This window comes from Mandrillus leucophaeus, unplaced genomic scaffold (genome assembly GCF_000951045.1).
Source record: "Mandrillus leucophaeus isolate KB7577 unplaced genomic scaffold, Mleu.le_1.0 Scaffold48, whole genome shotgun sequence".
Taxonomy (NCBI): domain Eukaryota; kingdom Metazoa; phylum Chordata; class Mammalia; order Primates; family Cercopithecidae; genus Mandrillus; species Mandrillus leucophaeus.
In genome coordinates, this window is record NW_012105142.1 from 619165 (window position 1) to 630964 (window position 11800).

General features: G+C 50.6%; 2 protein-coding genes across 5 annotated transcripts in view; one reads left to right on the forward strand and one right to left on the reverse strand.

Moving 5' to 3' along the window:
• Window positions 1–134: 134 nt before the first annotated feature.
• Window positions 135–4685, reverse strand: LOC105550346 (chromosome unknown open reading frame, human C19orf40). 4 transcript variants are annotated; one of them, XM_011995245.1, is made up of 5 exons: window positions 4547–4674; window positions 3911–4029; window positions 3656–3792; window positions 3005–3157; window positions 135–766 (listed from the first exon to the last, which is right to left on the reverse strand). In XM_011995245.1, exons 2-5 carry the CDS (start codon window positions 4014–4016, stop codon window positions 515–517), a joined length of 648 nt encoding a protein of 215 aa, XP_011850635.1. In that variant the 5' UTR covers window positions 4017–4029; window positions 4547–4674; the 3' UTR covers window positions 135–514. The 4 variants fall into 4 exon arrangements, with proteins under 4 accessions (XP_011850635.1, XP_011850637.1, XP_011850636.1 ...); XM_011995247.1 differs by having other exon boundaries at window positions 139–766; window positions 3656–3734; window positions 4547–4685; XM_011995246.1 differs by having other exon boundaries at window positions 139–766; window positions 4516–4583.
• Window positions 4686–4862: 177 nt separating this feature from the next.
• CEP89 (centrosomal protein 89kDa) overlaps window positions 4863–11800 on the forward strand; it is a 96944-nt gene continuing 90006 nt past the window's right edge. Inside the window, exons 1-2 of the mRNA XM_011995279.1 lie at window positions 4863–5057; window positions 10908–11014. Of these exons, the coding sequence (XP_011850669.1) occupies window positions 5019–5057; window positions 10908–11014 (146 nt within the window). The 5' untranslated portion in view covers window positions 4863–5018. The remainder of the gene's footprint in view (window positions 5058–10907; window positions 11015–11800) is intronic.

Genomic DNA, 11800 nt, shown 5'->3' on the forward strand with positions numbered 1-11800 from the left:
TTTTTTAGTAGAGACGGGGTTTCACCATGTTAGCCAGGATGGTCTCGATCTCCTGACCTCGTGATCCACCCGCCTCGGCCTCCCAAAGTGCTGGGACTACAGGTGTGAGCCACCGCGCCTGGCCTCTTTTTTTTTTTTTTTCTTTTTTAGAGCCAGGGTCTCACTTTGGCGCCCAGGCTGGAGTGCAGTGGTACGATCTCAGCTCACTGCAACCTCCGCCTCCCGGGTTCAAGTGATTCCCGTGTCTCGGCCTCCCAAGTAGCTGGGATTACAGGCCCCTGTCACCATGCCTGACTAATTTTTTCTATTTTTAGTAGAGATAGGTTTCTCCATGTTGGCCAGGCTGGTCTTGAACTCCTGACCTCAGGTGATCTGCTGGCTTCGGCCTCCCAAAGTGCTGAGATTACAGGCATGAGCCACTGTGCCCGGCCCATTCTCTTGCTTTTTAAAGCTGAAAACAAGATCCTGGTGTTTGTGGTCTCCGGAGAAGACACGGTGGCCCTGAGGCCAACCATCACCTGGGCTGTGTGAAGAAGGCATGGATCTGCTTTGCCACTGCTTGTCCGACCACCTGCTCCAGTTCCCGAATGGAAGCATTACTCAGTTGCTGGATGCTTGGAAACTTCTGGAGGAGAAGGGGAGCTTTAACTTTTCCAACTCCTGGGATCTGCTGCACGGTTCGAAGGAGCGATGGCTCAGACAGCAGCAGGGCCCGTTTCTTCCTGAGAAGAGGGTTCTTACTGGGTTCTTTGGTTTGCTCTTGAACCTGAACCGCAAATGAAAGGAACAGCACGTGAGCGCCCTCTGGAGGACTGGCCCGTTTTCTTAAAATTTGTTTTGTGGAAATACCGTTTTTCCATTTGGTTCAGCTTCACTTAAGGAAACAAATGTTTTCATATACCATGAATATAATTTCTCAGACATCAGTGAAATTATTGAAAGGTGAGCCACACAAAGGAGTAAGGCAATAATTTACAAAAACGTGCGTTTTCAGAATGTTTAGAAAAACACACTGAGGAATTCAAACACTTTCTGATAGTCCATTAAGAAACATTTCAGTTGTGCAGGATTAAATGATGGCTACACCTAAACTAGACGTACTTCACGCAGGTCCTGCAGGAAGCCTGCCTCAAAGGAGAAACCTGGTCTGCAGTTAGTGGTGGTTATACTAAGGCAGACAATAGCATTATACCAAGGAAAGTTAGGAACGGCAATGCAAGGGATTTGGTAGAGAGGGATCTGTGAACCATTTGTGGCTGCCTGCATCTCCAATGTGGCTCTCAACTCTAGCTCCACATCAGAGGGGGAGATTTAAAAACAACACACATAACAAAGAACACGAAAGTGAAAGAAACAAAAACACAACACACACACACAGAGCTGATGTTCTCCATGCTGGGATCAGAGGCATAAGCCACTAAACTGATTTTAAAAATAAGTGTTGGTGGCCGGGTGCGATGGCTCATGCCTATAATCCCAGCACTTTGGGAGGCCGAGGTGGGCGCATCACCTGAGGTCGGGAGTTCGAGACCAGCCTGACCAACATTGGGAAACCCCATCTCTACTAAAAATACAGATTAGCTGGGCATGGTGGCAGGTGCCTGTAATTCCAGCTACTTGGGAGGCTGAGGCAGGAGACTCACTTGAACCCAGGAGGTGGAGGTTGCAGTGAGCCAAGATCCCACCACTGCACTCCAGCCTGGGCAACAAGAGTGAAACTCCATCTAAAAAAAAAAAAAAAAAAAGTGTTGGTTGGGTGCGGTGGCCCAGCACTTTGGGAGGCCGAGGCAGGCGTATTACCTGAGGTCAGGAGTTTGAGACCAGCCATGGCCAACATGGTGAAACTCTTGTCTCTACTAAAAATACAAAAATTAGCCAGGCATGGTGGTGGGTGTCTGTAATCCCAGCTACTAGGGAGGCTGAGGCAGGAGAATCACTTGAACCCAGGAGGCAAAGGTTGCAGTGAGCCAAGATTATACCACTGCGCTCCAGCCTGAATGACAGAGCAAGACCCTATCTTAAAAAAAAGAAACAAACCTAGCCAGGTGTGGTGGCTCACACCTGTAATCTCAGCACTTTGGGAGGCCAAGGTGGGCAGATCACGAGGTCAGGAGTTTGAGACCAGCCCGGCCAACATGGTGAAACCCTGTCTCTACTAAAAATACAAAAATTAGCCGGGTGTGGTGGCACGTGCCTGTAGTCCCAGCTACTCGGGATGCTGAGGCAGAAGAATGGCTTGAACCCGGGAGGCAGAGGTTGCAGTAAGCTAAGATTGTGCCACTGCACTCTGGCCTGCGGGATACAGCGAAACTGCGTCTCAAAAACAACAACAACAACAACAACAAAAAACTTGCACAAGGTGCTGATGCTTAACAAAAACACGGGATGAGATAAACAGCTTCTAGTTGACATTTTCTTTCCTTTGTTTTTTTTGAGACAGAGTTTCGCCCTTGTTGCTCAGGCTGGAGTGCAATGGTGTAATCTCCACTCACTGTAACCTCCGCTTCCTGGGTTCAGGTGATTCTCCTGCCTCAGCCTCCCGAGTAGCTGGGATTACAGGTGCTCGCCACCACACCCAGCTAATTTTTGTATTTTTAGTAGAGACGGTGTTTCGCCATGTTGGCCAGGCTGGTCTCGAACTCCTGGCTTCAAGTGATCCACCCGCCTCGGCCTCCCAAAGTGCTGGGACTACAAGCGTGAGCCATCACGCCTGGCCTCTAGTTGACATTTTCACCAGCGAAAGGGCAGGATAATGACTGATGGAGTCATCACACCCTGAGAATCTAAAATCAGGTGTCCAGCTTGTATACTTTGTGATACACTTGCCTACAGTGAGTGACAAGCTGAGCTGGCTGCTGATGCAACTTCCATATTTAAATTCCTCGAAGAGACTTTATAAACCAACTCAGGGAATGACATAGATTGGATTGATGGTTGCTTCTGGAGGGCAGCTGAGTGTCCATGAGGACAGGACTACCATGAAGGTGTAGGAATCGGTACTCACCAACTGGATAACAAGGCAGGATGCTTCCATCTGGCTGGCCACTGGAAGCAGCACCATTCCAAGGTCCAGCACAGTAAACTTCTGTAGGGCTGGGAAGTATTGTTCACTCATCCGGGTTTTTTCAACGACTACAATTCCTTGAAGATTACCGGACTTGAAAGGAAAAAAAGACAGTAAATCATTTTGCAACCAAATTACTTTTCAGGTTAAGAATGCTATCACTTCGTGCCTGGCCTGGCCAATGATTTTAAATAAATGATATCAAGGGATGGAGGGAAGGTTGGGGTGAGACAAATCAATGTTTAATTTCAGTTTCTTTAATACAATACTTACATTTCTTTTTTTTTGTTTTGTTTTTTGAGATGGAGTCTCACTCTGTTGCTTAGGCTAGAGTGCAGTGGCGTGATCTCGGCTCACTACAGTCTCTGCCTCCCAGGCTCAAGCAATTCTGCCATCTCAGCCTCCCGAGTAGCTGGGATTACAGGCATGTACCACCATACTCAGCTAATTTTTGTATTTTTAGTAGAGACAGGGTTTCACCATGTTGGCCAGGCTGGTCTCCAACTCCTGACCTCAGGTGATCCACCTGCCCTGGCCTCCCAAAGTGCTGGGATTACAAGCGTGAGCCATGGCACCTGGCCTAATACTTACATTTCTAACCCGAACAAGCCTCTTTCTGTAGCCATTTCCTGCCACCAAATCAGCTTCGGTGACATAAAGAACGCAGCATCTGTTCGACAGATAAAAGTCTGGTGTCAAGCCATCCTCGAAAATGAGTTTAATTTTCCCTTAAAATACAGAGAAGAAAATGAGTTCCATGAGCTTTGGATGAAAAGATGGCAATAATAAGCAGATTTTTTTTTTTTGTTAGGGGAGGAAAGGGCTGGGAGAGGGCAGCCCACCGACCTTGCATCTCCTGCGCCAGCTGTGACCCGCGCCATTTCTCATTGGCCACAATATGCCCCAAAGGCACGTGCACGGGGCCCGTATCATCCGGGGGTTTCTTTTCCATGGATGGTCTCCACCTAAGGAGGGAAAAGTCAGGCGGCACTTGAGCAGGCTCTCCTGCACATGGCCCTGCATTCCACTGCAAGCCAGGGGCCTCTGGGGCAGGATCCCCTCCTGAAGATTGAATTATTTGTCAGAAAACTGTCAAATAAGATTCCCTTTTAAATTACTAATAAGAAAACACAAAGGCCTGAACGAAGGCCAGGGTGGCTGGAGAGGGGGTGTGTGGTGGTGGAGGTGCTAATGGCATTGGGTTCCAATAATGGCAGAGGCACGATCAGATTCAAGTTTTAAAAGAATCCTGGGCTGGGCACAGTAGCTCACGTCTGTAATCCCAACAATGGGCCAGGCTGAGGCGGGAGGATCGCTTGAACCAAGGAGTTCGAGACCCCCCTGGGCAATACAGCGAGATCCCGTTTGCCAATTATTTGTGGCGAAATAAATTCTCTAAGAACCAGGAGATTCCTGTCCCGGTGTCCGCGTCCTTCATTTTCATCACGTGCCTAGCCCCTGATACCCCAGGTGGATCCGCACCGTGGCTCCTCAGTCCAGTCCTAGGCCCGAACACAGCCGGCAGGAACCCCACGGTCCCAGTCTAGAGATCATGTTACTGGCGGCCGCGCCACTTCCGGGTTCAAGCCCTCGGAGCTCGCCTAGTCCTTTATCCAGCCCGCCCTCCGCCTCCCGCAGCGCCGGATAGGCTGTGTCGTCAGAAATGGACGTCTAATGTGACCAATAAGAGAACGGATAGGGCGGACGTTTCTGCCCTGGCGGGGATTTGAACAGGAATCGACTAGTTGCCAAGAACGACCGGTGTGGAAGTAACCTTAGCTCTGATTGGTCGAGGGCCGAGCTGAGCCAATGGCCGACGTGGTTGCTGCAAAGTCCATTGCGAAGAGAAAGCTTGAGGGGCTGGGCCTGCGGCGGGCTTTAGGGAGTGGTCCCTGGCTGTGGAGAGATCTGCTGATGAGTCCAGCCCCCGGCCCGGTCTCCTGGAGCTGCAAGGATGCTCCTGGGGTTTCGGAGAGGCCGCAGGGGCCAGTTCGTAAGTAGATGCTCGCCTGCCGCACGCGGAGCTCTATGGGGCCGGGGATTAGGGGTAAAGGGTTGCGGCGGGTTGGGGTTTGGCCTGAGATCCAGTCAAGGCGGCGGCACAAGAGAAAATGGTTTTCAGTTTAAGAAGCCTTGATTTTTCGTGTTCTAAACTTTTTTTTTTCTTTTAAGAAACAGGGTCTCGCTCTGTCGCCCAGGCTGGAGTGCAGTTTTGCGATCATAGCTCACTGCATCCTCGAACTCCTGGGCTTAAGCGATCTTCCCACCTCAGCCTCCTGAGTAACTGAGACTATAGGCGCGCGCCACCACTCCTGGCTAATTGTTCAATATTTTTGTGGAGACAGGGATCTTGCTGTGTTCACAGGGTGGTCTTGAACTCCTCAACCTCCCAAAGAGTTGGTATGACAGGCGTGAGCCACTATGCCCGGCTTTAACAATCTTCTGCCCCAGGGTCGGCCACAGTTGGACAGGAGCACCCTGCCTCACCTGTTGCATTCGTCCCCGTGCCCTGAGTTAACTCCTGGCCGACGTGCACCTGCTGCACTGCTGGATATAGTGATCCTTCATTCTTCCCTCCGCCACCCACCATGTACATCCCATCAGCAAGTCCCATCCGATCTACCCACGACATACATCTGCCAGCTGTTCCCATCTCCACCCACACCCCGGCCTCCAGCATCTACCCGGACTACTGCGGCGGATCCCAACTGGTTTCTCTGTTTCCACTCTCGCCCTTCCCCTAGGTCAATTCTCCACATAGCAGCCAAGGGGATTCTTGTATTTATTTATTATTTAATTTAGTTTTAGAGACAGGGTCTTGTCCTGATGCCCAGGCTGGAGTGCAGTGGCACGATCTTAGCTCACTGTGGCTTCAACCTCCTGGTCTCAAGTGGTCCTCCTGCCTCAGCCTCCTGAGTAGCTGGGACTACAGGTGTGTACCACCACACCTAGCTGCTTTTTATTTATTTTATTTTTTGCTTCACGCGTTGCCAAGTCTCAATGCCTGGCTAATTTAAAAAATTATTTTGTAGAGGCCAGGCGAGGTGGCTTTTGCCTGGAATCCAGCACTTTGGAAGGCTGAGGCGGGCGGATCATTTGAGGTCAGGAGTTCAAGATCACCCTGGCCAACATGGTGAAACCCCATCTCTACTAAAACCACAAAAATTAGCGGGCGTGGTGGTGGGCGCCTCTAATCCCAGCTACTCGGGAGGTTGAGGTGGGAGAATCGCTTAAACCCAAGAGGCAGAGGTTGCAGTGAGCCAAAATTGTGCCACTGCACTCCAGCCGGGGCAATAAAGTGAGACTCTGTCTCAAAAAAACATAAAAAAAATATATATTTTTTGTAGAGATGGAATCTGGCTATGCTGCTCAGGCTGGTCTTAAACCTTGGCTCAAGCAATCCTCTCACCTTTGCCTCCAGAGGGTTGAGATTACAGGCGTGAGCCACTGCACCTGGCCTGAGGTTTTATTTAAAGCCCCAAACATTAATGAGTTCCTGCTGTGTGCTGATACCCACAGCTGATTGACAGCTTATGGCCACAGGGTCTGTAGGACAGACAAGCCCCTAAATAATTCTGTACACAATGGTAAAACAAGAACTGCTGTTGACGTGTGTATCAGAAGGGCAGCAACGTCAGCCGGGAGAGTTGACCTGGGCTTGGCAGGGAGTAAGAAAAGAATTCTGGGTGCAGAAGACAGCAAATGCCAAGGCCTGAAAAAGAATGAATTATTTGCTCTTTGGGAAGTGGGAGCCCACGCTGAGTGCTAAAGCACAGGGACTCTGCCTGGGAAGAGGAGGGGAAGCAAGAAATGAATTTGGGTCGTTGTGATGGCAGTGGCTGCTGCCATCACGCTGTGTGGCTGGGGCTGCACACTTCATGGAGCCGGTGGAAGCTCCGCCCCTTGTGAGTTGGGACGGGAGCCGCAAACCGCTGCTGCAGACCCAGGCCTCTTGCTCTACGGAGCAGGCAGGAGCCCCACCCTCCTGGGCAGGGCTACAGCCACCCAAACTGCAGCTGTGGATCCGAGGCTCTCTGTGCTCCTGCGGGAGCCGGGAACAGGCAGAATCTGCCCTTCTATGTGCAGCTGCAGCTCCTCAGGCAGGAGCCGGGGACAAGCGCGAGCCCTGCCCCTTCCAAGTTGGCGGGGTGGGAGCTCCCAGGGTGTGGCTGCGGCTGCCCTCCCAGGCACAGGACTAGGGCATCTCTGCAGCCTGGACCATAGGGCACCCGGCAACACACAACGGCTCTAATCTTGCAGGGCGGTTGGAGCCAAGCCCTGGGGCCAAGAATGGCAGCAGGAGGAAAGGGGCGGGGTCCCCAGTGAGGCCCCACCCTCAGGCCAGGGAGGGCCTGAAGGCTGGGGGCTGGGCCGCCAGTCCCTCTGACCAGAGTGGAAACTCGCAGAGCCTCTTCTGGGCCTGCCCATGGTCCAATCAGCACGCACTTCCTCCCCTCTGAGGTCCATAAAGACCCTGGACTCAGCCAGAGTGGTGCAGGGAACGGCCAGAGGAGGAGGTGGGTAGAGAGACGAGGGGACAGGATGACCAGCTACAGAGAGGAGTACCCTCTCTGCTGATAGCTGGAGACGATGGGGTGGCTGGCTGCGGAGAGGAGTGCCTTCTCCGCTGAGAGCTACAGACACCACCTGCCAGCAGAGAGGAGCTACTCTCTGCTGAGAGCTTCAGAGACCTGCAGAGACATTGGAATGACTTGCCTGTGGAGAAGAGCCACCCTTTCCAGGGCCTCCTCTCTGCGGAGAGCTGAACACTTGAGCTCATGGGACAACCTGCCTCCAGAGAGGAGCTGCCTACTCCTCTGAGCTCTTCTAACACGAAATAAAACTCTTCTTCCCCCTTCACTAGTCTGAGTACCTCATTCTTCCTGGACGCAGGACAAGAACTCAGGCAAAGGCACTGTGGCCACAGAGGTTCCAACCAGAAAAATCGACAGGCCAAAAATCCCATAACAGTTGGTAGGAACCAACCTATATCAGCTGATATGCCATGCTGGACATTTGCCTGCCGTCGAGAGAGTGGTGCTGCCCGTGAGGGTTTTTATGCCCGGTAGAGACAGGATGGATGAGGGGACCATAGTTAGGAAATGACTGTGATGGTAGGAGACATGTTTTAGTGTGCAATAGGGGATTCACTCTTTCAAAAAAAAAAAAAAAAAAAAATCTTATGCAGCCTTTTTGGAGGACCTGCTGGACACCAGCCCTTGGGATTCACAGGTTAAGAAAACCTTTTCTGGTCAGGTGCAGTGGTTCACACCTGTAATCCTAGCACTTTGGGAAGCTGAGGCAGGTGGGTTGCCTGAGGTCAGGAGTTTGAGACCACCCTGGCCAACATGGTAAAACCCCATCTCTACTAAAATACAAAAATTAGCTAGGCATAGTGGCACATGCCTGTAGTCCTAGCTACTTGGGAGGCTGAGGCATGAGAATAACTTGAACCTGGGAGGTGGAGGTTGCAGTGAGCTGAGATGGTGCCACTGCACTCCAGCCTGGGCAACAGATGAGACTCTGTCTACAAAACAAGCAAACAAACAAAAATCCTTGTCGTGCAGCAGATAATGGAAGGGGGCGGGGAGGAAACATGGAAACTGTGGAATCACTTGACAGATGCAGGGTGGCAGGCGCCACTCAGAGAGGTAAATAGAGTGGGGATATTGGGTAGAGACTGCTTGGAGCTTCTGCTCCGGTGGGTGGCTGTGCAAGTTGGGAGTAGGGGCTGTAGGAGATGACGGGAAGGTCTGCCCATCCCTCACTCCTGAAAGAGGCCCCCACGCTGTGCCACCCTTCCCAACCTTGTGTCTCATGCTGACCACTACCTAACATTCCTGGGGCCACTGTCAGTGGGTGCTCCTCACTAGGCCCCAGTATCTCCTCCATCTGCTCTGAAAGCCCTTCCCATGGGAATTGCCCCCATCATCGGGGACAAGGAATTACAAAGGAGCATGAGGACTCTTGTCAGAATGACAGATGTATTTATTGTCTTTTTTTCTTTTTCAGAAGTTGCCCTATTAATTATCTTTTTAAAATAAATATTTGTAGAGGCAGGGCCTCACTCACAACAGCCTCACTGTTGCTCAGGCTGCAGTGCAGTGACACGATCATAGCTCACTGCAGCCCTGACCTCTTGGGCTCAAGTGATCCTGGAGTCTTAGCCTCTTGAGTACCTGGGATTGCAGGCATGCACCAGCATGCTCAGATAATTATTTTCTTTTAATTTTTGCTATGGATAAGGTTTTGCTATGTTGCCCAAGCTGATCTTGAACTCCTGGGCACAAGCAATCCTCCTGCCTCAGCCTCCCAGGATCAGTTTAGCCTAGGAGTTCAAGACCAACTTGGGCAACATAGTGAGACCCCCATCTCTGCAGAAAATTTAAAAAATTAGCCAGTCAGGCTGGGTCCCCAGCCCCACCCTCGCAGATGCCTCTGCCTTCCAGCAAAACAGAGAACCGTGCGTATGATTTCCAGAGCACTGCAACCAATGTCTTGCTTCATTCCTTTGTTCATGCTATTCCCTCTTCCTAGAATGCTGTTCCATCACATTCCCAAATGTGGGACCAATGGGCATCTTTGAAAGCCCAGTCTAAATGCCTGCGTGATTTTCTCGAAGGAAGCATTTGAAGTTCCCAGGCTGGCCCCAGACCTGGAGGAATCTTCCCTCCCTGCCCACCCCAGCACTTTGTGCTAATTACTGGCTTCAAACAGAAGACAATAGTGTTTTTATCCCACATCTCATTGAGGAGTTTTTTGTTTTTGTTTTGTTTTGTTTTTTTCATTTTTAGTGAGAGAGCCTTTCTCTCGGCTCATTCCATAATTCTATGTTCTGTAATAACTATTTGGGTGTTTTTCCTCTCTACTCACCACCTTGGGGATGAAGACAAGGTTTCTTCATTGCTGTCATGGTGTTCTGCCTCTAGTAGGTGTCAGTGAATGGCTCGTGCCAAGAAAATGATTGGACTAGACCCAGAAACGTCTCAGAGACTCCCAGTTACGGTTACCTAAAGCGGGTTCTCTGACTTTCACTGTGTATAGGAGCTAGTTTTCATTATTCTCATCTTGGAGATAAGCTACCTAAAAGCTTATATTAAGCCCCTATGAGGTGTGAGGCAATGCGCTCAATGCTAGAGTTCCAGGATTGATAAAGATAAGAGAGTCAGCCAGGTACAGAGCTCGCGCCTATAATCCCAACACTTTGGGAGGCTGAGGTGGGAGGATCACTTGGAGCCAGAAGTTTGAGACCAGCCTGGGCAATGTAGTGAGATCCTGTCTCTACAAAAATACAAAAATTACCTAGGCATGGTGGTGAACATCTGTAGTCCCATGTACTCGTGTGGCTGAAGTGGGAGGATTGCTTGAGCCAGGAGTTTGAGGCTGCGGTGAGCCATGATCGTACCACTGCATTCCACTCTGGGCAACAAAGCAAGCCCCCATCTCAAAAACAAAACAAAGCAAAATAAAGATAAGGAAGTCACTTGCTTCTCAGGAAGTCACCCTGCTCTGCAGGGGGAGCCACATGAGACATCACTGGGAGGAGTGCTGTGGGACACGTGGAAGGGCTAGAGGGTGACTCTTGGGGACAGCCAGGGAAGCTCTGAGGAGGGAAGGACAAGAGGGTCCCACAATGAGCACCTGTCATGATGCTCCTCGGCTGTGTGCACTTCTCTGGCCTAATGGGGACTGGGGATGGCAGGGGCAGAGTGGGCTTCTGATGGGTTTGGATCCATGGGTGGCCAGTGCAGGTGTCCCCTTGCAGGCCCAGGGGGAGTGGTGACAAGACTCAAGTGATCCAGTGACCCAACCCAGTGACTTCTGTTGGATTTCATTTGTGCAGAAACACATCATCCATGGCCTTTTACCTGCAGCCAGCATTGCTCCGAAGGCAGCAGTGCCACGTACACCTCCTCCCCGCAGCCCCAACCCATCTCCAGAGAGACCAAGGTGAGTATCAAATGAGCAGGCACTGAGGTCACCTCTGTGCTCAGCCCCCAAGTACTGGATCCTGGAACTGCTCGAACTGCCCAGAAAAGTACAAGTAGAGTAGTTAGAATCACGTCCTTCAAAATGTTTACCACAATTCCTAATGATGCATTTAATATGGTGTCTTTGAGGATAATGGACTGACTTGAGGTCTGTCCCTTTCAGGTGCATGAACTTCTCACATTTCGTGATTGAAGGCGATGAGTATTTTTTAAAAAATATAAAGCATTAAAGCCCAAGTGTTCAGGTTAACAGGGAATTTTGAATTATACACAAAATTTTCTTTTCTTTTCTTTTTTTTTCCCTTCAAGATGGAGTCTTTCTCTGTTGCCCAGGCTGGAGTGCAGTGGTGGATTTTTGGCTCACTGCAACCTCCACCTCCCAGGTTCAAGCAATCCTCCTGCCTCAGCCTCCAGAGTAGCTGGGATTACAGGCACATGCCACCACGCCCAGCTAATTTTTGTATTTTTAGTAGAGATGGGGCTTCACCATGTTGGCCAGACTGGTCTCAAACTCCTGACCTCTTAATCTGCCTACCTTGGCCTCTGAAAGTGCTGGGATTACAGGCATCAACCACCATGCCCAGCCAATTTTCTTTTTTTTTTTAATTAATTAATTAATTTTTTCTTTCTTTTTTTTTTTTTTTGAGACGGAGTCTCGCTGTGTCGCCCAGGGTGGAGTGCAGTGGCCGGATCTCAGCTCACTGCAAGCTCCGCCTCCCGGGTTTTTACGCCATTCTCCTGTCTC

Excerpts from the sequence above, each read along its gene's own strand:
- LOC105550346 (XM_011995245.1), bottom strand. The coding sequence starts at position 4,016 with ATGGAAAAGAAACCCCCGGATGATACGGGCCCCGTGCACGTGCCTTTG. Across the intron at positions 3,158-3,655 it reads GGCTTGTTCGGGTTAGAAAT|TCCGGTAATCTTCAAGGAAT; the intron begins GTAAGTATTAGG and ends TTTCCTTTCAAG. Across the intron at positions 767-3,004 it reads CCTGCCTTGTTATCCAGTTG|GTTCAAGAGCAAACCAAAGA; the intron begins GTGAGTACCGAT and ends TTTGCGGTTCAG.